The 27327-nt window shown below is 40.8% G+C and overlaps 1 protein-coding gene across 2 annotated transcripts in view; it reads left to right on the top strand.

The window, feature by feature from the left end:
* The window catches only part of TOP1 (DNA topoisomerase I), a 98240-nt gene that overhangs the window by 30474 nt on the left and 40439 nt on the right, over positions 1-27327 (top strand). Inside the window, exons 3-8 of one of the 2 annotated variants that reach the window (XM_008274436.4) lie at positions 844-946; positions 17148-17271; positions 19403-19458; positions 22143-22238; positions 23100-23175; positions 26793-26899. In XM_008274436.4, coding sequence (XP_008272658.1) covers positions 844-946; positions 17148-17271; positions 19403-19458; positions 22143-22238; positions 23100-23175; positions 26793-26899 — 562 coding nt within the window. Of the gene's footprint in view, positions 1-843; positions 947-17147; positions 17272-19402; positions 19459-22115; positions 22239-23099; positions 23176-26792; positions 26900-27327 lie in introns of both variants that reach the window. The other variant, XM_070051842.1, reaches the window with a different exon arrangement.

Genomic DNA, 27327 nt, shown 5'->3' with positions numbered 1-27327 from the left:
AAATGGCCGCGGTGGCCGGAACTGGGCTGATCAGAAGACAGGAGCTTCTTCCAGGTCTCCCATGTAGGTGCAGAGACCCAAGCACTTGGGCCATCTTCCATTGTTTTCTTGGGCCACAGGCAGAGAGCAGGATTGGAAGTAGAGCAGCCAGGATTCGAACCAGCGCTCATATGGGATGCCGGCACTACAGGCAGTATCTTTACCCACTACCACACACTGCTGGCCCCGTCTCAGTTTTCTTGAGATGTGTGGATTTTATTATATAGAAATTATACCTCTGGGCTGGCGCCATGTCTCACTTGGTTAATCCTCTGCCTGCAGCACCTGCATCTTCCAGTCCAGCTCTCTGCTGTGGCCAGGGAAGGCAGTGGAGGATGGCCCAAGTGCTTGGGCCCTGCACCCCATGGGAGACCAGGAGAAGCACCTGGCTCCTGGCTTTGGATCAGCACGGTGCGCCGGCTGCAGTGCAGCGGCCATTAGGGGGTGAACCAACAGAAAAGGAAGACCTTTCTCTCTCTCTCTCTCTCTCTCTCTCTCTGTCCACTCTGCCTGTCAAAAAATAAATAAGTACACCAGGTCTAAGGGAGAAGAATGTCCCTTCATTTTCTAGTGGAGTTGGCTCCCCTCCCTTTTCTCCTCACATCTTAGTGTGATAAATTTCTTGGTATTAGTTGCAGGGTGCTGGGGTGCCTTTTTTGGACTTTTTTGTGAAATCTTTTCTTCTTGTGGAATATGCTGTGCTGTTACGGCTGCTGAATCATTGCTTCTTAACCAGGTTGTTAAGGTAAGAGAGTGAAGTTAGCTCCTGATTCCTTTTAACTGACTCACCTCTTATGGTTGCAGATTCTCATAAACATAAAGATAAACACAAAGATCGAGAACACCGACACAAAGAGCACAAGAAGGACAAAGACAAGGACCGGGAAAAGTCCAAGCATAGCAACAGGTAAGGATTGAATCAGCAAGTACCTACCTCATCATTTGGCAGTATATTGGCCATTGCTTGGTTTACTGGAATAGGCATTAAGTTGACTCATAGGTATAGCAGGTATAACAAAGTAAGCAGAGACTATATTTGATATTAATGTTGCTAAGAGGATGACCTCTACCCCATATGGCCACAAGGGCCGGAGCTGTGCCGATCCAAAGCCAGGAGCTTCTTCTGGGTCTTCCATTTGTGTGCAGGGGCCTAAGGACTTGGGCCATCTTCTGCTATCCCAGGCCACAGCAGAGAGCTGGATCAGAAGTGGAGCAGCCGGAACTCAAACCAGTGCCCATATGGGATGCTGGCACTGTAGGCGGCCCCAACATATGGTCTTTTAAGTCAGGTATGGGTTCATTGTAACACTTTGTGGTGTGTAGTCAAATGTCCAGATATTTGCCTCTGTAAAAGGTGACTGGTCTGGGGACCTGAGATCTTTTTTCCTTCCTTTCTATTATTTAAAGACTGTATTTTACAAATTCTTAACTTGGGCTTCCACAGTCTATGAAATTATATACAAAAAGTTGAATTTATGTGATGATCTAGAGTAGAATATTCCTAGTGTTCTGTCGCTCCCCGTCTTCGTGGAGGAACGACACAGGACCCTGCGCTGTTCTTTTGTCTGCTCGGCCCTCCCCGGGTTTGCTGCTGGTTCTTCCCGGGTTGGCTACTGTCCCTTCCACCTCCGTGGAAGGGCGGTTCCCCCTGTCACATTCCCCACTTCCGCAGGGGAGCGGCACACCGCCGGCCGGCTCTCTCGGGGGCTGCACAGGTGTTCGTTCAGATAGATGTTCCCCTTAGATGTTCCTGGTGCATGTTGTCTTTCTCCTCCTTTATAGTCCTCTTCCGCCAATCCCAACTCGGCTGCCCACACGCCGAGTACGCTGCTCTCCTCCAATCAGGAGCAGGATCAGCTCCTGGAGGTCATCACTCAAGTTGGCAAGAGGCAGCTGCGTAGAAGCTGTTTCCTCCTCTCCCAGCGCCATATTGTGGGAGAGCAGATGCATAGAATAAGTCTTAATTCCAGTAACTTAGTCTAGTCCGGGTTGCTCCCCACAGTGTTCATCAAGTTATCAGAGGGTTTCAGCTCCCCTGGCTCCCACAAAAACCAGTAACTACCAATACAGAAAGATGTTTTTCTTGTTCATTTTGCTGTTTCTTGATGTAGGAGGCAAGTGGTTAAACTCACTCATTGAAAATGAGATTTGTGCTTTGATTTTGATTTAAAGACAGTTGTGGGACAGGTGTGTGGCATGTAGTGTAGCAGTTAGATGCCCCTTGGCTATGTTGCCGATTCCAGCTTCCTTTTAATGTGCATTTTGGCAGGCAACAGGTGATGATGGCTCCAGTAGTTGGGTTCCTACCACACATGTGAGAGACTTGGATTGAATTTCTGGCTTAGACTTGTCCCAGTTCCAGCTATTGAAGATAGGAATGAACCGGTGAATAGAATGATTTCTCTCTTATCTGTGAAATAAGTATATTTTTAAAAAGTAACAGATGAGAAAGCCTTATGTGATACTACCATAGCGGCATGGGTTTTGTTGAAGGGGAATATAAAGATCCTTCATTGATTGTAAGACATGTTTCCATTCTAGAGTCCCTTAGAACTACTTCAGTAGTTTATCTTACTGGTGCGTGTTTGTGTGTGTGTGTGTTTGTTTGTATAAAGCACTTTATTTATTTGAAAATTTAGAGTTACACAGGGAGATAAGGAGAGGCAGAGAGGTCTTCCATTCACTGGTTCACTCCCCAGTTGGCAGCAACGGCTTGAGCTGCACTGATCCGATGCCAGGAGCCAGGAGCTTCTTCCAGGTCTCCCAAGTGGGTGCAGGGGCCTAAGGACTTCTATTTCTACCACGTCTTCTACTTTCTCTCTCTCTGTTTCCTCTCTGTGTAACTCTGACTTTCAAGTAAATAAATAAATCTTTAAAAAAATAATCATCTGTTACATCTGTGACCTTTTTTCCTCCACTTGATCTTCTTGGTTTCCATTTTCATTAATATAGTTTCAGAGATTTTACTACCTCTTTCACAAGTCATTAATACAAGTAGATAGAAAATCATTAATGATATGGAAAATATTAAGTGTCAACTAACTTCATATAATTGACATGAAAATTTTTTAAAAAGCTCATGGAAATAAATTAGATACCTGGCAGATAACTGGCATTTACTGGTATGAGTATGTATTGGATCAATGAGTAAGTGTTATATGAGTAGAACATTTCCTATCTTCCTTCCTTCCTCCCACCCCACCTCAAAGATTTATTTATTTCTCAAAGAGGGAGAAACAGAGAAATCTTCATCTACTTTTTACTCCCCAAATGGCTGCAGTGGCTAGGGCTGGGCCAGGCTGAAGCCAGGAGCCTGGAATTCCATCTGGTCTCCAGGATGGGTGGCAGGAACCCAAGAACCTGGGCATCATCCACTGCATTCCCAGGTGCATTAACAGAGAGCTGGATTGGAAGCAGCAGAGCAGCCAGGACTTGAACCAGTGCTGTCTGCATCTATTCTTTATTTTTATTAATCTTCTATAGGATAGCTACTATTTCCCTTTGGTTATCCCTTTTTCAAACAGCTTTTTGTGTGTTTGTGGCAAAATATGAATAACATAAAATGGACTTGTTTTAAGTGGCATTAAGTACATTCACAGTAGTGTGCAACCATCACCACTATCTATAACTTACCATTGCAATCTCTGAACCCACTAAACAATAACTCTCCAGTCTGTCTTACTCAATTCAATTTTTGGAATTATTTGGGAAACAGTGTTCCTGTCTGCTGGCTTATTTCACAAATGTCCACAAAGTCTGGGCTGAGCCTGGCTGAAGATGGGAGCTGGAACTCAAATCAAGTCTCCTACATAGGTGGTGCCAACCTAAATACGTGAGCCATCACCACTGCGTCCTAGGGTCTGCATTAAGAGGAATTTGGAGTCAGAAGCAAGAGATGGGTGTTGAACTCCAGTACTCTGCTATAGGATGCAGCTTTTTTTTTTTTTTTTAAGATTTATTTATATGAAAGAGCAAGATCTTCCATCACACCCCAAATGGCGAAAAGCCAGGGACCAGTACTTCCATGTGAGTCTCCCATTGGGTAACAACAGTTGCCCAAGTATTTGAGTTACCTTCTACTGTTTTCCCAGGTGCCTCAGCAGGAAACTGAATCAGAAATGGAGTAGCCAGGAGTCAAACCAGCATTCTGCTGTGGGATGCAAGTGTCAAATCCTATGGCTTAACCTACTGTACCACAGCACCAGCCACAGGATGTAGGCATCTTAGCATGAGGTCAAATGGCCCCCTCCACATAGATTTTTCATTCTACTTTCTGTCTCTGATCTCCCTATTATAGGTATCTCATATAAATGGAATCATCCAATACTTGTCTGATTTATTTGCCCTTAGGATGATTTTTTTTATCATCTATGCTGTCGCGTATCAGTTGCAGTAGAAATTTCTGAGAGTGAACCAATGGATATGAAAGCTTGCTTTTTCTTCCTCTGTGTGTCTGTCTTTCAAGCAAATTTTGTTGTTGTTTTTTTGTTATTTTAAAATATTATTGATTTACTTGAAAGCTAGAGCAACACAGAAAGCAACACAGAAGATACAAAGATATTTCATCTGTTGGTTTATTCCACAAGTGGTTATAATAGTCAGAACTAGGCCAGGTTGAAGCCAAGAGCCAGGAACTCTATCCTGGTGACGGGGACCAGGATTTGAACTCACGCTCTAATATGGGATGCTGGCATTGCATTGTAGCACCACAGTGCCGTTCCCCAGTGTGTGTGTGTGTGTGTGTGTGTGTGTGTGTTGATTATTTCAAAAACAAAATTTTTAAATACTGATCTCATGTTCTCTGGTCCATCTACTTCACTAGCTATAATTTATGATTGTGGTAGGAGAAAGATAGCTAAAGGGCTTTGGGATATAAGTTTGGCCAGATACCTGTGTTCATGTTCTGGCTCTACCCTCTATTCCAGCTTCCTGCTAATGAAGACCCTAGGTGGCAGCAGTGATGACTCAAGCAGTTAGAGTCCTGCCATCCATGTAGGAGACGTGACTTGAGCTGCTTGGCCGTTGAGGGCCTTTGTGGAATGAACCACTCAATAGGACCTTTCTCTTTAGAAATATTTAAAACTGATATGGTTTCAGTATAATTTTTCTTGAAAAATCTATAGTAACCTAATAGCTTCTATATAGAAGTCTTAATCCTGGCCCATTCATTTAGTTCTGTGATGTTTGATAGGTTTCCAAATGTTCCTCAACTCAACTTCTTTACATTAATACAATGGTTCAGAGGGGAATTAGAGGAGTCAACAAATATAGAGGCTCTTTGTGGACTCTTCTACAGATGTGAAGAGATGACATCTATTAAAAGCACACTTCTTCAAGATCATAGCATAGTCAAAATCAAGAGTTTGTTGAACATACTTTTGTGTCTCTGGGTATTTTCTTCATTTTAAAGCAGAATATTTAGGAATATAATGGCCTGTTAATCTTGGAAAAACCTTGCCTGAATTTCTGTATATCAGTATTAGCCCTGGGTTTCTATGTAAGTTTAAGACAGTTTAACCAAATGTGTTGTAAGTCTAAATACTTCCTGTTTTGACCTCTACTGACACAACCTCTTTGCAACAAAGCAAGTGTATGTTACAGTCCATTAAAACTGGTGCACTGTGTTCCTTATTAAGTCACTTAGAATTTACCTGGTAGTGATAGTTTTTTTCAGTTTTCTTCTGTAGCAGATTAAGAACACCTAGAGGATTGTTTAATCATTCCTGAAACCCAGAATAATTAACAATTATTGCATGTTCTATTCCACAGTACTTCTGTTTTTTCCAAATTTGCTAAGCAAGCCTGGCTAATTTTGTGGCCATTATTTTATGAGGAATCAGACATTGCTGTCTCCCTCCATTCCCTGTTGGATATTGGCATCCATCATTTATCTTCAGGTTGTACACAGTACCAAAGTCAAGGAGAGCTGTTACTCTGTAGCCAATAGCAGTACTTCAGACTTGGATTGTTAGCCAAGAGAGAGTAGCTGTTCTACTGGGACTGAATGGGGTATGGACCCACCTCCCAGCAAATCACATCTTCCTTATTTTATTTGATAACTCTATATTGTCCCCCCTCAAAGTGCAACATAAGGATAATACTAAGCATATATTAAAGTTCATTTCATCTTATTTTCTGTTTAAATGCACAGGAATCTGAGAGCATGTACCCAAAGTCACAGAGCAGCATGGTAGCAGAATAAGGATGAGAGACCAGGGTTCCCGAGTCTGCACTATAGTATTCCTTCAAGTTTAACAAAAAAAAAACTCCCCTAAGAAAGTTAATTGTGTAGCTAAGCTGTTGATTTAAGTACAAGCTCCTCTCTATCAAATGATGTCATAAGAAGCTCAAATTTTCAATTGTTAGGCCATTTTACACACTGCCTTTTTCTCTTCCAGCTCCAGATTTCTGGCATGGGAAATATTAACCTCATCCAATTTTGACCTTATGAAAACCCCATAGTTGGCACTGCGGCCGGTGTGCTGTGCTGATCCGAAGCCAGGAGCCAGGTGCTTTCTCCTGGTCTCCCATGCAGGTGCAGGGCCCAAGCACTTGAGCCATCCTCCACTGCCCTCCCTGGCCACAGCAGAGAGCTAGATTGGAAGAGAAGCAACCAGGACAGAATCCGGCGCCCCAACTGAGACTAGAACCCAGGGTACCGGCGCTGCAGGTAGAGGATTAGCCAAGTGAACTGCGGTGCCAGCCAAAATTTCATATCCTTTTTAAAAATACATAAATATTATCAAAAGAAGTAAAAGACTACTCTTATAGATAAACAAGGAATTACCAAACTCAAGGATATTACCAAGATAGTTCTCTTAAATTGCTTTCTTTAATACTAAGTCTTATATAAAAAATTAAAAGCAATTTGAAGGAAGTGTCTAATTTTTGAAAATAATATTCTAAGGTATGAAAAAATGACATGGGCTGGTGCTGTGGCTTACTTGGTTAATTCTCCACCTGCGGCACCGGTATCCCATATGGGCGCCGGGGTAGTCCCATTTGCTCCTCTTCAGTCCAGCTCTCTGATGTGACCCGGGAGGGCAGTGGAGGATGGCCCAAGTGCTTGGGCCCTGCACCCACATGGAAGACCAGGAAGAAGCTCCTGGCTTTGGATTGGCACAGTGCTGGCTGTGGTGGTCATTAGGGGAGTGAACCAACGGAAGGAAGACCTTTCTCTCTGTCTCTTTCTCTATCTCTAACTCTGTCAAATTAAAAAAAAAAATTACATTCTGGGGCTGCTGCTGTGGTGTAGCAAGGTATAGCTGCCACCTGTGATGCTGGCATCCCATGTGAGTGCCAGTTCTAGTCCCGGCTGTACCACTTCCAATCTAGCTCTCTGCTATGGCATGGGAAAGCAGTAGAAGATGGCTCAAGCCCTTGGGCCCTTGCACCTCCACCTCCTGGCTTCTGATTGGCCCAGCTTTAGCTGTTGTAGCCATTTGGGAAATGAACCAACAGTTGGAAGAGTTTTCTCTCTCTCTTCCTTTGCCTCTTCTGTAACTCTGCCTTTCAAATAAATAAATAAATCTTTAAAAAAAGGAAAGAAAAAAAAGACATGCCTCTTTTTTTTTAAAAACAGGGAGGTGGTGGTGATAGGAAGAACTCCCCTATGTATGTGCTGGTTTGTTCTCCAAATGCCTTTAACACCTGTGACCTGACCAAAGCTATTAGCTGGGAACCCATTCCCAGGCTTGTACATAGATAGCAGGAATGCCAACTACCTTATTTATCACAGCTGCCTCCCAGAGTCTGCATTAGCAGGAAGCTGGAGTCAGGAGCTGGAGCTGGATTCTAAACCCAGCTACTTTGATACGGGATGTGGGTATATTAACTTGCAGGCCCAATGCCTGCCCATAATTTTTGACTGTATCTCCGGCCAACTTTAAACCTGGCACTGAGACAGTACCACTTCCATTCACAACAGAGTCAGTGATGTATTGAAAAGTGCACTAACATAGAAGTCAGAAGGCCAAGTTCTATCATTTGCAAGCTATGAATTCTAATTCAAGCTGTTTAACTTATAGGTTTAATTTTTTACTTTGGTCAAGTGTTGATAACAACGCCTGCCTTGTCAGACTTTCAAGCTTGTCTGTTCTCTTGATAGCTCATTAAAAACTACAACATCCTAAATAATTGAGATAATGATGGTGATGATGGTGATAGTTATCACCATGCCTGATAGAATGTCATGCAGATAAATTTGGAGCTGTAAGTTTTGGTAGCTGAAACTAATTCAGTAGTTACTGATAGCATCTAATTAAGCTCCCTGATATTTTCAATTATATCAAGCCCTATTTTAATAAACTATAATTATCATTGGCAAGCTTTCATGGTGGAGACAGCATTTGAGGTAGCCATTGAATGATGATTAAGATCTTGACAAGGGAAGATAATGGCTAGAAAGAGGAGCATTCCAGGGAGTGAGAACCATAGAAGATGGAGATATTGTAGCATATGCTTTGTTTTGGGAGGAATCCAGGTATCTGGACACATGAATTACACAGAGTAGAATAGAAGAAAATGAGGCCTGAAATTGTAGCTTCAGATAGCTCAACACTGCTTCATGAACTTAGAACTTGATTTTGAAGGGAGCAAAAGCCATTGGAAATGACTGAGAAAGGAGAACATAGAATACAGAAAACAGGTTTCTGTCTTGGGTGGTGGGTTTATACTATTAATAGAGATAAGGAATTTAGAAAAGGAAGGCAGGGGAGTTCAGATTATGTATTGGTTTTGGAAACCTTGGGCATATTCCCTTTATCCTCCAGTCTGCAAACAGGATTAAATACTAAGATTTCGTTCAACTCAAAGTTTCAGTAGTTACAAAGAAGGTTCCTCCCACCCGACTCACACTTCTCTGTGGTTTCACCTCAAAGGTTTTAGCACCCACAGAGTACAAAAATATTAAATGGGGAATTCTGGAAGTAAACAATTTGTAGGTTTTAAATTGTGCATTCTTCTGAGCAGTGTGGTGAAATTTTGCGCTGTCCTGGTAGGGATGTGATTTCATCCCATTGTCTAGCATATGTACACTATATATGTGGTATGCTTGTGAGCTACTTGGTAGTCCTCTTGGTTGTCAGATTGACCATTGAAGTATCTTAGCGCTTGTTTTGAAATCACCCTGATTTTACTTAATAATGGCTGCCAAGTGCAAAAGTAGTGGCAATTTTGATATGTCAAGCTGTTAAGTGCTTCCCTTAAGTGAAAAGATAAAGCTCTTCTACTTAATCAGGAAAGGAAAGGGAAAAAATTGTATGCTAAGATTGCTAAAATCTGTGCTGAGTTAATGTTAATCTTAATGTGCTTAATTAATGAGTTCAGCTTTATCATGGGAGTATATTTATTTAGGCAAACACATAAATATAGGGCTTGGTATTATACTTTTTAGGCATCCCTTGGGGATCTTGGACCACCTCCCCCATGGGTAAGGAGGGGATACTCTAACAAAAACATTATAGTTTTTGTTGAGGAACATTAAGAAAACTTCATTTCTTAGAGCCTTATGGAAATGGTATACCACACTCTTTTTCCCAGAGACATCTTTTGAAGTCTGGAATTTTAAATTTATTTTTTTTTTATATTTTATTTATTCCCCCTCCCTTTGTGCCACCGCCTTTTATTTAACAAACATTATTTATGATTTAACTGTCTGCTTTGCTTGAAATGGCTTTTGAAACCTCAGCTCTTCACAGGAATCCCCTGTGATCTAATTGGTTGTGTCCTGTAGGAGTCTGCTACCTGAAGAAATGGGCAGCTAGTTGGGCCATTAGTGGCTAAGTCCTGTTCTCAGAAGACAAGGAGGCTCCTTCTACCTCTAACAGTGGTGCTTTCTTGCTTTGTTTGGGAAGTAATTGAGTGGTCAAGTGTCTGACTTTGGAGCCATACTTGGCATCAGTTTAAGTCCTGGTTCTTTCTCAATAGATTCACCTTCTTGGGTGTTACTTAATCCTGTTCTGTCTCACTTTCCACATCTATAAAATGACACCAATACTTCAGAGTTTTGGTATGGGGATTAAGTATGCTTAATGAGTGTCAGTTTTTGTCCCCAAAGAGACAGCAAATGCTTTTTCAGGGCAGAAGGGAAATATTTCCTTCCTGGCTACCTACTGCCATCTCCTTGTTTCTGCCTTTTCACTTGCACTCCTTCGCAAAGTGTCTTGGAGGAATGCTAGTCATACTTTTCTGTTATCTGCTTAATTTTTCAACAGAAGTCACAGAAAGGTCTTGCAATTAGCACTTTTATTTACTTTTATTTTTTAAAAAGATGTATTTATTTATTTGAAAGAGATAGGGAGCAACAGAGAGATCATCTATCCATTGGTTCACCCCCAGAAGGCTGCAATGGTTAGGGCTGGGCGAGGCCAAAACCAGGGACCAGAAGCTTCATCCAGGTCTCCCACATGGGTGGCAGGGGCCCAGATGCTTGGGTCATTTTCCGCTGCTTTTCTCAGGCCATCAGCGGGGAGCTGGATTGGAAGTAGAGCAACAAAGAGGTGAATTGGTGCCCATATAGGGTGTTGGCATTGCAGGCTGCGGCTTTACCTGCTACGCCACAACGCTGGCCCTGCCACCAGCACTTTATTTATTTATTTATTTTTTGACAGGCAGAGTGGACAGAGAGAGAGAGAGACAGAGAGAAAGGTCTTCCTTTTTTGCCGTTGGTTCACCCTCCAATGGCTGCCGCGGCCGGCGTGCTGCAGCCGGCGCACTGCGCTGATCCAAAGCCAGGAGCCAGGTGCTTCTCCTGGTCTCCCATGGGGTGCAGGGCCCAAGGACTTGGGCCATCCTCCACTGCCTTCCCGGGCCACAGCAGAGAGCTGGCCTGGAAGAGGGGCAACCGGGACAGAATCCGGCGCCCCAACTGGGACTAGAACCCGGTGTGCTGGCACTGCAAGGCAGAGGATTAGCCTATTGAGCCGCAGCGCCAGCGACCACCAGCACTTTAAAAAATAATTGTTTACCATTCCCCTGGATTATTATTATTAATGGAATTTAGCTAATTGAAGCAAAAGTGGGCATCAACATGCTGGAAAGGTAATTCAGTCGTTTCCATGTGTCCTTTAGCATTGACTTTCCTTGTCTGGACTGTGCTGATGTGGTAGAATCTTATGTCCGGATAGACACAAACCCTGAGTCAGAGAGCTAACATTTGTGTATAACAAATAATTGGGTGTTTTCTCTCAGAGTGTTTCATGCTTTCGAGGGTAAATTCATATTTCATCTTCAAGTATGACTATTACAAAGTTCTAGGAACAATACTGTGTATTTTGGCCTTCAGAGTATTCCAGATTAAACTTATTCTTAAAATGTGTGTGTTTGGAGCCAGCGTTGTGGTATAGTGGGTAAAGCTACCACCTGTAGTGTTGGCATCCCATATGGGTACAGGTTTGAGTCCCGGCTCCTCCACTTCCGATCCAGCTTGTTGTGGCTTGGGAAAGCAGTGGAAGATGGCCAGAGTCCTTGGGCCCTTGTACCTATGTGTAAGACCTGGAAAAAGCTCCTAGCTCCTGGCTTCGTATCGGTGCAGCTCTGGCCATTGCGCCATCTGGGGTGTGAACCAGCGGATGAAGACCTTTCTCTGCCTCTGCTTCACTCTTTCAAATAAATAAATAAATCTTAAAAAAAAAAAAAAAAAAAAAAAAAAAAAAAAAAAACTGGGTGTTTGTCTCACCTTTGAGTTACTTCTAGTGATTAGTGTTAAGCCTTCGACTTTAGTTTGCTTATTTAGCTGAAGTTTCTCTAGCCTCCAAACTGGTCAGTATTGTAGCCTTCAGTTGTTTTACAGCCCGTTTTGTGACTTTAACATACTGTATCTGTTGTGTATGGAAAAGTGGCAGAATTGTGTAAAATTAAGGGTAACATCACTTAAAACAGGTAGTCATCAATACATGAACTTAACTTTCACACTAGTAAAAAAATTTCCATCATCTCACTGTCATTGGAACGGTTCTGCCCTTAAACCATTGTAAAAGATGTTTTAAACCTTTTGGTAAGACATGTTAGAAGATCCCTAATGATGAGTCACCCTGACCGATCGCACATTGGTTCCATTTTCTGCCGCTGACCATATCCTGCTTCTGACTTACATGGCAGTGCTGTAAACATGTTTTGTATCTTAGGACTTTGACTTCTAGCCTACTGCCTGTGCTACTGCAGGTAATTACTTTGCTAGGTTCCTAGAAAAGACCAGCAGAGGGGCTTGCTATTTGTCAACATTCCTGCCAGTGTGTCATTAAGGATGAAGAATTGGACTCCTCTTCTCCCCTCATCTCTTCTCCTCTCTTTTCCCCTTTCTCCCCTTTTTTTTTAATTTATTTTTTGAGTCAGGATCAACACTTTACGAGTAGAGCTAATAATATTGTGTTCATAGGTGTTATGGTTGGGCCCTAAATCCAAATTTCTCTGTCACCAGTGGAATGCTACAAGCTTTCTTTACCCTGAAGCATCTGAGTTGAACTGGTTTAAAGATCCAAACCTCTTTTATATCTCAAACTGTTGAGCAAGCATCCTTTTATCCCATTCTGGTGTTGTGATTAGTTATACCTACAGCCTACAACAGGGCTTACTATTTTAGGAATAACTTTGAATTTCTTGTAGATTTCTATCTGGTTAGCAAACAGGAAGTATGTTTGATTTCCTGGAGTAGCCTAGAAACTGCTTCATTGCCTTGTCATTGTTGGTTCCTCTTCCCTAATCTCTGTTTGGCATGATAGCAGAAAACAAAGCTAAAAACTGGAGGGCTGTATGCTCACGCTATGGTTGCTAAAAGGTCAGAAAAACAGTTTTCCCTATTTTTTTGTTTTATTTATTTGAAAGGCTGAGTTATGATGTAGATAGGGGAGTGGTGTCTTCCATGTGCTTGTTCACTCACCAAATGATTGCAGTGGCCAGAGTTGGGCCAGGCCAAAGCCAGGAGCTTTATCTGGCTCTCTGATGTGGGTACAGGGGTCCAAGAACTTGGGCCATCCTCCACTGCCCTCCCAGGAGTATTAGCAGAGAGCTGGATCGGAAGTAGAGCAGCTGGGACTCAAACTGGTGCCCATATAGGATGCTAGTGTTGCAGATGGTGGCTTAATTTGCTACACTATAATGCCAGGCTCACAGAAAAGGAGTTTTCTATAAAAATAGACTAATATTCTAAGAATTGCTTTCATTGAGAAGGGGAACAAGGAAAGAAGGTAAAGGAAAATGGAGTATTTCTGAACTTAGATTCTTGAATCAGCCACAGATGGTTTTTAAGGAAAGGCGAAAAGAGAAGCAATCCCAACGGTTTAATCTTTTTAGGTATTTAAGTTCTGTTCTAGAAAGTTTCTACTTCATGGTAAAGTAATGATTTTAATATAGCAAATCTAAGACTTGTAATGCATTTGTCTCTAAAAAGCAGTCTGTTTTAAGTGGTAGATGTTGATTTAGTGGAAATGTAATGGTATCAATGTAGTAGGCATTGCTTTTAAGTCGGAAATGTTAATGCTAAGTTTAGATTCCATCTTGTTTCTCTCTAGCATTGTAACTTTTGGTAATGTCTTTCAGCCACTTTGTAAGTTAATATAAGGGATAATAAACCATACTTCACATGACTATTGTGGGGATTGAATGAAATAATTGTTGTGAGAACACCAAGAACAGTGGTTGCTTAGAGATTAAGGTTTTTTCCACATATTTTTGCAAGGGAGGTAAATATCCACCCATCAATATTATGGGTAGTTATCTCTATAAATTTTTTGCTTTTGGGCAAAAACTTGCAGAGATGATTGCTTAACAGCTGATGTTTCAAAAAACAAAATAGTGCTTTTTATAACAGAATAGTAAGCTCAGAACTTTCTGCTAGTATTATCACAGCAGTGTGCTTATGACTGTATGTGTGTAAGCTTTTGAAGAATTAATTCTGGGGCAGGTATTATGGTACAGCAGGTTAAGGTTCCATTTGGGATGCTCACATCCCATATTGGAATGCCTGGTTTGAGTATCAGCTATTCCATATTTTTGATCCGGCTTCTGCTACTCACATGGGAGACCTGGATGGAGTTCCTGGAGCTCTAGCTGTTGGAGGCATTTGTGATGTGAACTAGCGGATTAAAGATCTCCCTCTCTTTCTGTCACTCTGCCTTTTAAATAAAAATCTTTAAAAACAACAAAAACGCCCTTCGTGTGTTTGTGTGTGTATGTGTATGTATATATGCACACATATACATATATATATGAATATATAGTTATATAAATAAGTTCTAGGTTGAGTGACCCTCATTCTAAAGCTGGAAAAGTAAAGAAGAGGCCAGCGCCATGGCTTAGTAGGCTAATCCTCCACCTAGCAGTGCCGGCACACTGGATTCTAGTCCCACTCGGGGCGCCGGATTCTGTCCCGGTTACCCCTCTTCCAGGCCAGTTCTAAGCTGTGGCCTAGGAAGGCAGTGGAGGATGGCCCAAGTGCTTGGGCCCTGCACCCCATGGGAGACCAGGAGAAGCACCTGGCTCCTGCCTTCAGATCAGCACGGTGTGCCGGCCGCAGCACGCCGGCCGCGGCGGCCATTGGAGGGTGAACCAACAGCAAAGGAAGACCTTTCTCTCTGTCTCTCTCACTATCCACTCTGCCTGTCAAAAAAAAAAAAAAGTAAAGGAGAACTGGTAATAAGAATGTTAATATAATTGAGAACTCTTATCCTTCTCTCTCACACAACAAATAATGAGTTTTTTGATATAGCATTGCAGTTTGGTAAAACCACATTATGAGAACACATTGAAAAGTGATGGTCATACTGATGGTAAGAACAAACAGCATAGTGGGGAAACTTTGTCAAAATGTTTCTTTGAGTTAAAAGAAAAGTTTGCTTGAGCTTATGTGAATTTGTGGCACATATAAATAAATAACAGCCCGGTGAGAGCAATGTAGAGAAAGGAGTATCTAAACAAGAGAGAATATGGGCATTTTTTCAAAAATGTACAGATAGTCAAAAGGAGAGACAGGTCATCCGTCTGCTGGTTCACTCCCCAAATGGCCACAACAGCCGGAGCTGGACCGATCCAAAGCTGGGCCAGGAGCTTCTTCTGGGTCTCCCATGTGGGTACAGGGGCCCAAGTACCTGGGCCATCTTCCACTGCTTTCCCAGGCCGTAGCAGAGAGCTGGATCGGAAGAGGAATAGCTGGGAAACAAACTGGCGCCCATAGGGGATGCTGGTGCTACAGGCAGAGGCTTAGTCTAGTATGCCACAGCTCCGGGCCAAGGCTGTCCACCCATCTTCCCCCACATCTGTGCCAGTACTTGGTTCTTATTCTTGTTTCTACTTAGTTTCCATCTGTCTTTCTGGATATATTTAAGAGTTTCTGCTTGATTTTAGCCCAATATCTTTCTCGTGTTGTGACTACTTTTGTACACATCAGATGTACGCAGGTTATATGGATCTGCCTAACTGGATACCATTATTTTCGTCTGTGTAATCAAGTGTTCAGAATAAATGTCTTATAGAGTAAACTTCTTGGGATGAGCATTGCCTAATCAACTCATTGGTGGAAAAGTCTGTTTTTTCCTGTTTGAAGATGCTAAGTATGGGAAATACAGTATATGGTGGGAAAGGCATATAGACCTGACTCTTCTATCAACTTGGGGTGCTGCTTGCTCTCCAGTTCAGAGCACTTACCTTTGAGCTCTTTAACTTGTTGAATACATTAGTTGGTGAAATGAGCAAGGCTCCTTGACTGCCTGCCCTAATGGGCTGAAGAAAACAGTCATTCAGAGTCATCTGCCACCTTAAACTACAGCTTATGGTTTTTGCTTCCTGCCCCTTTAGTCTTTTACAGTATATATGTTTATACAGCTGCAATGATTTTATGTACTTTCTTTCATCTCTGGTAAACATTTTCCTTATATTTGTAATACAAATCATAGCATAAGAGCTATGTATTTTCATATATCACACTCTAGCTTCATTAATCATTTAACTTATATCCAGTTTCTTGGGGGATTTTTTTTTGTTTTGTTTTTCTTTTTTGTCATGGGAAGCACCAAAACAAGCATCTTTATATGTAATGCTATTTCCCTAGGAGAAATTCCAGGAACTAGATCCCAGCATAAACAGGTATGAACATTTTAATGGCTCTTGCCTTGTAATGTCATATTTGACTTCTCAAAGAGCAATACCTTTTTGTATTTTTTTAAAGATTTATTTATTCATTTGAAAGAGTAACACAGAGAGAGGAGAGGCAGAGAGGGAGGTCTTCCATTCGCTAGTTCACTCCCCAAGTGGCCGCAATGGCCGGGGCTGAGCTGATCTGAAGGCAGGAGCTAGGAGCTTCTTCCATGTCTCCCATGTGGGTGCGGGGGCCCAAGGACTTGGACCGTCTTCTACTGCTTTCCCAGGCCATAGCAGAGAGCTGGATGGGAAGTGGAACAGCTGGGACTAGAACCGGCGTCCATATGGGATGCTGGCGCTTCAGGCCAGAGCATTAACCCGCTGCGCCACAGCACTGTCCCCAGTGGCCCCACACATCTAGTGGGGCTTATTAACATTTAGCACAGAAACATGCCTTTTCTTTAACTGGAGTATTTTTTTATTGTGAGGAAACAAGGAAGATTTCAAAGTGCCATCTAGAAGTGAGTAGCCTTTCATAGTTATAGCCAGAAGGAACCTAGAGCTAAAAGGAACCATCCACAGTGTTGGTCTGCTTACCCCACAATGCCCTTACTTGGCTACATATGTAATATGTGTTGAGTCTGGCACAGAGCCATCAAATGCATTTTTGGTGAGTTGGTTTTAACTCTCTTATATCAAATATGAATAACTGGGTAGAGCTTTCCTTGTAGTTGTTAGATAGTAGAATGTTGTAGAAATAGATGGATCTTTCTATATAGTCTTTGTCATTTAAGAAAAAATGTCCTGTTATGTTCTTATTTGAATCCTTTGCTCCTTTGCAAAAATAAAAATAGTAAATGGAGACAAAGAAAGTCAAATGTATTCAAGAGCCTCTGCTTGAACTTTCGGTTAGGACTGTTTATGTAAACCATTATAAGTTTCAATGGTTCATGTTATCTTGGGATATCATGTGAGTTAATATTATGAAATGAACCCAAATGGTCCCTCTCTGGGCTAACTGTGCTTATTTTTTACAGTGAACATAAAGATTCTGAAAAGAAACACAAAGAGAAGGAGAAAACAAAACACAAAGATGGAAGCTCAGAAAAACATAAAGACAAACACAAAGACAGAGACAAGGAGAAACGAAAGGAAGAAAAGGTACAGTCTTGGCAGTGGAGGAGAAAGGGATGTGCAATATATTTTTGCTTTATTTACTTTTAAAACAGTAAAACTGTTTTATACCTTTGTTAAGCCAGTGGTTAAATATTATGCTACCATAGTTTTTTTTTTGTTTTTTCCCCTCTTAGGTTCATTTATTTATTTCAAGAGTTACAGAGGGAAAGAGGGAGAGATTGATTTTTCCATCTGCTGGTTCATTTCCCAGATGGCCACAACAGCTAGGGCTGGACCAGATAGAAGTCAAGAACTTTATCTGGGTCTTCCATGAGGGTGGCAAGGGCCTGAACACTCGGGCCGTGTTCCACTGCTTTTCCCAGGCCGTTAACAGGGAGCTGAATCAGAAGCTGAGCAATCAGGACTTGAACTGATGCCCATATGGGATGTCAGCATTGAAGTTTGCGGCTTCACCTATTATACCACAATGCTGGCCCCACTACTCTAGTTTTAATAATCTGTGATTACTTAAAAATTTATTGTATATCAGTGAAATTATCATTTTTCCATTCAGTTATTTTTTATAGTCATTGCTTATATTCCCACTAAACTTGGGTCTTTTTGATTTTCACTTGTTAAACTTAATTGGCAGCCGGCACTGCAGCTCAGTTGGCTGATCCTCCGCCTTGCGGTGACGGCACACCGGGTTCTAGTCCCGGTCGGGGCACCGGATTCTGTCCCGGTTGCCCCTCTTCCAGGCCAGCTCTCTGCTGTGGCCCGGGAGTGCAGTGGAGGATGGCCCAAGTGCTTAGGCCCTGCACCCGCATGGGAGACCAGGAGAAGCACCTGGCTCCTGCCTTCGGATCAGCACAGTGCGCCGGCCGCAGCAGCCATTGGGGGGTGAACCAACGGCAAAGGAAGACCTTTTTCTCTCTCTCTCACTGTCCACTCTGCCTGTCAAAAAAAAAAAAAAAAAACCAACAAAAAACTTAATTGGCATTAAGCCTTTGTAATGTAATGTAAATTAAAAATGTTATCTCAAAATCAAAAAAGGAAGAAGGAAAGAAAAGGGAGAGAGAAGGAGGGTGAGAGAGGGAGGAAGGGAATATCATATTCTTAGAATCATTAAAAAGTTTTTAAAAAAGAATTAAATAGCAGGATCCATTGGCCTTGAAGTGAAAAGGTCTCTATCAGATTTTCAAACCAATTTTAGACTTAAAACCATGAAAACCAAACTATTTACCAGTATGTAAACACTAAATCTATCCATTATATCTAACTTATTATATTACCAGTGGATTAATTGAAAGTATAGGATGTCTAGAAATTTCAGTTTTATTTGTTAGGGAAAATTCATTCTTTTTTTGAGAGACAACCTAATACCTTGTTGTTCTTCTGTTAATTGAAGAGTCATTCTTGGTGAAAATTTGGTAATGCCTGGTACCCTTTAGTATATGTGCTGCCGAAGCGAGCACAATGCTGATACCCTTTGTGACTTCTGGTCACAAAACCAGTGTATACCTTCTTCAGATGTCTAGGCTCATCTGGCTGGGAATGAATAGGACTGTGTAATTTAAAAAAAAAGATTATTTTTAAAAATTTAGTTTTTGAAAAAGTAATGTTGATGTTTGATAAATGTAGTCAGTTTGAAATAGGGACTACGGTGAAAAAGACAACTCCCTCTCACCCATGACTCCCTGTCCCCTATTTTTCATAGAGGCAGCCACTGTACTGATTATGTTCTGTGTCTTTCCAGAGACATTTTGTGTGTGTGTGTGTGTGTGTGTGTGTGTGTCTGTGTGTAGTAGAATATTCATTTTTGTTTTGGTTCTTGTCTGGTTTTGGGTTTTGTTTCCTCTGTACTGCTAATGGCAGATCCTTTGAGTAGTGGAAAATATTTATTGGGGAAAGGGAAGCTGCCATCACTTAGAGATAAAAGACTGCTGTTTTGAAAGGAAGCTTTTCTCAATAACTTGGACAGGTTCACCCAGAATTGTCAAAACAAGTCTTAGAAAAATATCAAGACCTTTAATCCATCGGTTTGGTTTTGTTATCAAGAAGAGCCAGTCTAGGATCAAGATGCTATAAGAGTTGGTGGCTTTTATTCTCAAATAAGAGGTTTCTTCAAATCTATCCTTTCAAGTTACTAATCAGTTACTGTTGTTTTGCTTTTCAGATGAAAGCCTCTGGGGATGCAAAAATAAAGAAGGAGAAGGAAAATGGCTTCTCCAGGTGAGTCTTCTGCTTTTGTGGCTCCATCTTGTCTGGGGACCCTGTAGGGCCAGATGTCCCCTGCTACTCATGTTGTATTGTCTGGGCTTAACCCAAACACAATAGTATAGCCACCCAAATGACTCCCAGGAAATCAGCAGTGAGAAGACTGGAGCATTTCTGAAGTGTCATTTAGTGAGACTGACCAGTGCTTTTTCCAGGTTATTTTGAATGGAGAAAGTTGACAGACACTTTAAAAACTATACAGTTTTGTCTCGTGTATTAATAAGACTGTGTAACCTCTTCACTGTCTAATTCCAAAATACTATATCACTCTAAAAAGAAATATCAGTTCAGTAGTAATTACCATGTTTCCTGAAAATCACCTATTCTGTGGATTCCTTATTAGTAATATTGCAAGTTTCATGGATAGATACTTACTTGACCTACGTTTAGCACTGGGTATAGATTTGGGTAGAAATTGAGTAACTTGTTTTCTAAAAGGAGAGGAAAATGTGTATAACCTAGAGGTCACTTTTCTTGAACTATTTTTTTACTCTATGATTCTGTTTTCCTCTTCAGCCTCAACTCCCTAAAATAAGTCTGAAATTCCCGTCTAGTTTTAAAAAATTGGACATTTATGATCATGTATCCTCACTGCATTAAGTGACAGAATAATTTTATTAGAAGTTCAAAGTTTTTTGCATTATTGACTTGGTTCAAGAGTTTTGGGAGTTTTGCTTCCTTGAAACTTTCAACTTTAATTTTCATTTGATTAACTTTTTTGAGAATTTTGCCATGAGCTCTGAATCCTTTAGACAAGGAGAAAAAAATACGTTCTTCAGACATGCTTTGTAACTGTTCTAGGAATGCAGAATAATAAAATCCAGGAAGCACTGGAGCTGCAAGCTACCCTAGGAATTCTGATTTCTTAGATAAGATGATCAAGGCACAGGGTAGCTAATCTCTGCCAAGAAACCGCCTAGAACGTTTACCAAATAATACTAAGCTATGAATAGAGCTCTTTGGACTTTTTGTGTGTGGTCATGGGCTCATTTTTAGATTTTTCTGGATTAAAAATTAGAAATACACCCTACTTTGAGGCAGTGGTCTCTGTGTTCACTTTGCTGTACTGCTTGCTAACTTGCATGTGTGTATTTGTGAAGAATCTAGATGCTTCACTGGAACATGATTTTCTGGTAAGTTTTAGGATTTCTTCCTTCAGGCCTAGTAACCCTTCCCACATGTTTTAAACTTCACTTGTGACAATCCTAGGATCTAGCAATTTCTTAAGTGGCTAAAAGGCAGTGTTTCCTTCTGAACCCTCGGGTGTCTAAGTGGTTGGGGGATGAACATAGCTCTAGAAATTGGCATTTGGGAAGTATACTTAGGAGAGCTAATGTCTTTGAACAGTATGTGCTGTTAAAAGCAAGGGAATCTAGCATGCTGTTAGGGCAGCAGGGGATGTATCTACTCTTTTTTTTTTTTTTTTCCTTAAAGATTTGTTTATTTATTTGAAAGAGTTACACAGAGAGAGGAGAGGCAGAGAGAGGGAGAGAGGTCTTCCATCTTCACTCCCCAATTGGCTGCAATGGCTGGAGCTGAACCAATCAGAAGCCAGGAGCTTCTTCTGGGTCTCCCACACGGGTGCAGGGGACCAAGGCCTTGGGCCATCTTCTACTGCTTTCCCAGGCCGTAGCAGAGAGCTGGATGGGAAGTGGAGCAGCTGGGACTAGAACCGGCGCCCATATGGGATGCTGGCACTTCAGGCCAGAACGTTAACCCGCTGCGCCACAGTGCTAGCCCCGCATCTACTTTTGAAATTCTGAATGTACTCTGCAGCTGAATCTGGATGTTTATTCCTTGAAGCCAGCTTGATAGCAGCTTCATGTAGGGAGGCCATTCCCTGTACTAAGTTAGAGTAGAAAAGTTCTGAAGAGATTTGTCCAGCCTGGAAACATTCCAAGGTGATAGTAATTGCTGGTCCCTATGGTTTTCGGTTTTGTTGTTTTTTACTTGTTCCTATCTCCTTTAGATAGTTGTCTAAGAGAATTATCTTGTTAAACTAAAAGTGTGCAAACACCAAAGGTGGTGAGGTACTCTTCTGTGAATGAAGTAAGCAGACTTCTAAGTATGAAACTGAACAACAAATAGATTTGATTAGAATGCTTAAGTTTGTTCTGGGCCACTCATCATGTGCTTTTCTTTTGTTTTTACTTTGTTAGCATAGTTATTTCCACATGTAATTGGATAAACATGTACATTATTGCCAAATTTTTAGAACTTTAAGGTACCAAATTTGAGAAAGATTTTTATTCTTTTTCTATAAAGCTACATTTTAGCCTTTGAATTACTAGAACTATCAGCTGAAATAATTTGTGGAAACAGAGTGATAGTAGATCCTTCATGTTAGGCAGGAAGACATGGTGGTTTGGGTCATTCTGCGAAGGTAGCTAAGATACAGTGGGAAAAAAATAGTGACCTGATCCTGAATCCTAATATTCCCTATTTATTTGTAAAATGAAGACCCTACTATGTACATCATAGGATTATAGTGAGAATTGAGGAAAAAATGATCATGGGAAATTTTGTAATACATGTTGTTATCCTTGAATTAACTTCTTTAAGTGAGATGATATATGTCTACTTTGTATTATTTAATATGTTTTAGTATTCAGTGACTAGCAAGTTTTTTTCTTCTGTAGTCCACCACGAATTAAGGATGAACCTGAAGATGATGGCTATTTTGCACCTCCTAAAGAGGATATAAAGCCATTAAAGAGACCTCGGGATGAGGATGAGTGAGTATTATTTCTTCATACTCTGGCTTTTTAAAATAAAAGAAGTTGTTCAAAGTAAATCTGTTATATATCCATAATACACAGAGAAACTGCATTAGTTGATTTTTACTCTTTTAGAATTTTTTTATTAAAGATTTATTTATTTGAAAGAGTTACACAGAGAGAGGAGGCGAGGCAGAGAATGAGAGGTCTTCCATCTGCTGGTTCATTCCCCAACTGGCTGCAATTGCTGGAGCTGCGCTGATCCAAAGCCAGGAGCCAGGAGCTTCTTCCAGGTCCCAAATGGGTGCAGGGGACCAAGGCCTTGGGCTGTCTTCTACTGCTATCCCAGGCCATAGCAGAGAGCTGGATTGGAAGTGGAGCAGCTGGGTCTTGAACTGGCCCCCATATGGGATGCCGGTGCTTCAGGCCAGGGCGTTAACCTGCTGTGCCATAGTGCTGGCCTCTCACTTTTTTTTTTTCAAGATTGATTTATTTATTTGAAAGAGCTATACAGAGAGAGGGAGACACACAGAGAGAGATCCATCTTCCATCTGCTGGCTCGCTCCCCAAATGGCTACAGCAATCACAGCTGGTCCCGACCAAAGCCAGGAGCTTATCTGGGTCTCCCATCTAGATGGCAGGGGCCGAAGCACTTGAGCCATCTTATGCTGCTTTCTCCAGGCCAGTTGCAGGGAGCTGGATAGAAATTGGAGCAGCTAGGACAGAAATGGTTGCTACACCACAATGGTATCCCCTGTTATGTGATGATAGAATACCCAGTTGCCTATTGTGATTCTGATAGTTTGAAGTCCCTAATCCTGTGGGTGAGAACTCTTGAGTCATAAATGTGTTAACTGCATATTATGTTCCACATTCTAGTGCTGATTATAAGCCCAAGAAAATTAAAACGGAAGACATCAAGAAGGAGAAGAAACGAAAACTAGAGGAAGAAGAGGTTAGTAAAGTCACTTAGACTCTTTGGATCCTGCGTTTAGAAGTGGGAGTTTTCTGTAAGACAGCTTTTGAAGGCAAGGAAGTATTAGGAATTTATTGGTCTGCTGCAATAATAACACTTGAAAAAAATGTTATGCACTATTGATGTCTATGGCACTATAAGTCTTAAGATCCCACTGAGCCCCTCAGTCTGTCATGTTAATCACAAGCAGCAGTGACTTTATACTGTTCACCTTGCTGTATGTCTAACTCTAGCTGCTGCCAACTGATATTCCAGAGAAATTGTTGTCCTCATACAGGGGAAGTATTAACAAGAAACCACATTTTGGTTTAATCCTAAAGAATTTTTTTTCCCAAGAAATTTTTTTTTTGACAGAGTTAGACAGTGAGAGAGAGAGAGACAGGGAGAAAGGTCTTCCTTCTGTTGGTTCATCCCCCAAATGGCCGCTACGGCCGGTGCACTGCACTGATCTGAAGCCAGGAGCCAAGTGCTTCTTCCTGATCTCCCATGTGGGTGCAGGGCCCAGCACTTGGGGACCATCCTCCACTGTCTTCCCAGGCCACAGCAGAAAGCTGGACTGGAAGAGGAGCAAACGGGACAGAATCTGGTGCCCCGACCGGGACTAGAACCTGGGGTGCTGGTGCCGCAGGCAGAGGATTAGCCTAGTGAGGCATGGCACCGGCCTCCTAAGAATTTTTTTGTGCTTACTTAAATCTAACAAAGTGTGCTTATCACTTTGAGTGACCATCTTAATTTAAAGACCTTTTAATGGGTGCACCTTTGGATGTAAGGTGAATTCCAACTCCTCTCAAACTGACGCCTGCATCCATACCTCTCTTCATCCTGTATTGCTTCTTGAACTCTCCTGTTAGAGCCACACTGGCTTCCTTGGTTTCTTTTCTATATTCTTAATTGCTTCAGAGCTTTATGTATATATACTTTTCCTCTTGTCTGGAATATGCATGCTCTTCCTTTCTTCCATTTATAACTTTCCTTAAAATCTCAGTTCAGTTCAAATACTTTACCAAGGGTTCTGTGTGATGCTTGTGGTAGATTTAAAATACGATAAGGTTCCTGTTTGTGACACTTTGAATTGCTTACACGAAAAAGTTCTAAGCAAATAATTCAAGAAAATATGTCAAATTCACAGAAGTCTTAACCTTGCCACTGTCTTAGGAGAAGTGCTTGAGTGAGTGCTTAGCTTTTACTCTGCATTTGAGGTATGCCATTATTGAGGGCAAAATGGGTTCACAAGTATAAAGTGGATATTTTGAAGTTCTGGTATAAAGATAATGATAGAGTGTTTAAGAGCATGATTTACCATAATAGTTGTAATAATGCTAATACTGCCAATAATGCTAATAATCACAGTGTAATTGGTGCTTACTTTGTGCCAGGTACTATACTACATGCTTTACTTAAGTATCATTTAATTTCACCCTTGTATCAACCTTAAAGAAATTTGTCTACTGTTATTTCAATTCTGCTGATACACAAACTGGGATACAGAAAATTTACTCACTCCCCTGAGGTCTCACAGCTACTGAGTGGTAAAGTCAAGATTTGATTACATGCATTTTGATCCCAAGGGGAGTGCAAAAGCTACCAACCTGTCCTGTCTCCTGTGAGACTTAGGTGATCTTTTAACTCCACAAGGTAGGAGAGAGGTCTTTAATGAAATCATATGAAGAAAATTAATGAGTAAGTGAGCCATAGAGAGATAATCAGAAAATTGTGCTTGGCAGAAGTTTAAGTTAATGAGAATTGGATCAGGGAATTAAGAGTGAAATGTTGAATGGTGATTGTGGCCTACTGTAATGTACATAATCTCAGATTAGCCAAGAACAAAATATAAAACTTTACCTCTCCTTGCATTCTCTTGCTCTGGGATTTATAAAAAATAACACCTTTTCTCCGAATTTGTTAAGCCATTTTGGTAAAAGAATGATTGGCTTCATTTTCTGTTTTTTTAGGAATTCTCCCCCTGGTGTGTGTGTGTGTGGGGGGGATATTTATGAATTAATATATAATCTTAGTATGGCAGGGAACTCAGATGACAGAAACTGGCATCAAGATTTATTTATCAGCTCTAGGTTGTTGTCCCCCCCACCCCCTCACTTCTGGGAATTGTTTCAGAGTTTCTCAGGACTGATTATGCCAATTGGAGGATTGAAAACATACACATAACTAGTAGTTTCCTGATGGGACCATCTGCATATCTGTTCAGAGAGTGTCTTACCCGAAGAACATTTCCCTTTCCTGTATTGTGTTTGAATCTAAATTGTAAACATTATCAGAATTAATGTGATCTTCTGCTGTCTTCTGCTCCCAAACATACTTATAAATTTATATTCTCTATTCCTATTTTCAAATGTGTGCTATTATAGTTTTCTCCTTCCTCCTATCTTAAAAGCTTATGAACTGTTTATTTTTGCTTGCCATCCTAACCTGTTTCAAGTTTTCCTTGATTGTTACTGGACAGGTCAAGCCAACTAATACAGTTCTTCCAATTCTGCAATTTTCTGATTGATTTTAAGATGACTCAAAGCCAGCTTTCATTGCTATATAAAACTTGTTGGATAAAGACTTAAATTATGTTAATGCAGATAGGACAAAAAAAAAAATTCCTCAAATGACTTTTGAGTTGGCCCTCCCCCTTTTAATATCACATTTTTAGTTGATTGTGTATATTTTGACATTTATCTCATTTGGTGAATTGCACTCTTTTAGGTTTGATGCTCTTTTATTGTACCAAAGCGATCAGCTTATTTGTGTTCACAGTTCAAAGAGCCATAAAGAAATACCACCAAAGGAATCGGTAGTCATTTTAGGACTTCCCAAATACTTGCTGGTTAGTAAGTTCATGTCTTTGTATAAACCTCAGTGATAGAAAGTATTCCACATTGAATGACTTGGTAACTTCCTTTCAGCTTTACTACTAAATTTCTAATGTGAAGCTTTCTATACCTATTGTTTGATTATATTAGGAAAGTTTAAAGACAACTGGATTTTTTTTTTTTTTTAATTTGATAGACAAATGTCCACAAAGGCACCAGGGCTGAAGCAAGCCAAAGTTAGGAGCCAGGAACTCAATTCAGGTCTCTCATGTGGGCATCAGGAACCCAATTTGTTGAACCATCACTCTTATTCTCAAGGTCTGAATTAGCAGGAAGCTGGAGTCAGGACCCGGAGGCAGGCATTAAACCCAGGGACGCCAGTCTGGGGCAAAAGGCTAAATGTCACTCTGAGATGAATAGATTTAAATCAAGTGTGAAGATATGTAAGTGGGGGTAAAACACTGATACACTGGGGCTATTGTCTGACAATGCTTTTCTAAACTACCCAGAGGTTAACAGATGGTTTCCCAGGCTCTTTCCATGGAGAATGTTTTTAACTATTTTCCTGGGTAATTATTTATCAAGGAGTGCTTGGGGAATAATGCTGTAGAGCAAAGTAACACATGAATTTTTATTCATCAGTTGGGTGAGAGGATTAGACCCAAGAATCTTTCCAGTTCTGATATTTTATAATTATAGTTATTCTTCTTAGTGATCCCTAAAAATTATCTCCAGAAGTGTGGTCAGTCCTTATTTAATTCTCTTAATGTTTCTTTGTAGGATGGTAAATTGAAAAAACCCAAGAATAAGGATAAAGATAAAAAAGTTCCTGAGCCAGATAACAAGAAAAAGAAGCCGAAGAAAGAGGAAGAACAGAAATGGAAATGGTAACATTTTAGCACTGGGTTAAAATGTCAGCTTTTTTATTGTACTATTTAATTATGGAAGGATATTGAGTTTTTAAAATCAGTAATCTGGTACTTGGGGAAGATTACCTAAAGTAATTTCTCCAGTATAACAATCTGAAGTAACTTTTCATGTCCTAGTGAAGTCATTAAGTCTAAAACTAGTAAGTCTCAAAATTAAGCCCCTCCCAGTCAACGTAATGGATTGTAGAAATAGACCTAAGTATTGATAAATTCAGTATGTGAAGAAAATGCAAATGCATTTAAAACAAAGGACTATAAATCATGTTACGAAAAGCACCTGTTAAACAATACAAAAGAAGTCCCCACAAGAAAACTTGAGCGAATATCTGTATAATTGTAGATTGGTGAAGATCTTTTGAAGCAAGACATGAAGCAAATTAAAAGTA

This window comes from Oryctolagus cuniculus, chromosome 11 (genome assembly GCF_964237555.1).
Source record: "Oryctolagus cuniculus chromosome 11, mOryCun1.1, whole genome shotgun sequence".
NCBI classification, from domain to species: domain Eukaryota; kingdom Metazoa; phylum Chordata; class Mammalia; order Lagomorpha; family Leporidae; genus Oryctolagus; species Oryctolagus cuniculus.
Note: the sequence above shows the minus strand (reverse complement) of the source record. Positions and strands in the feature narration are given on the sequence as shown.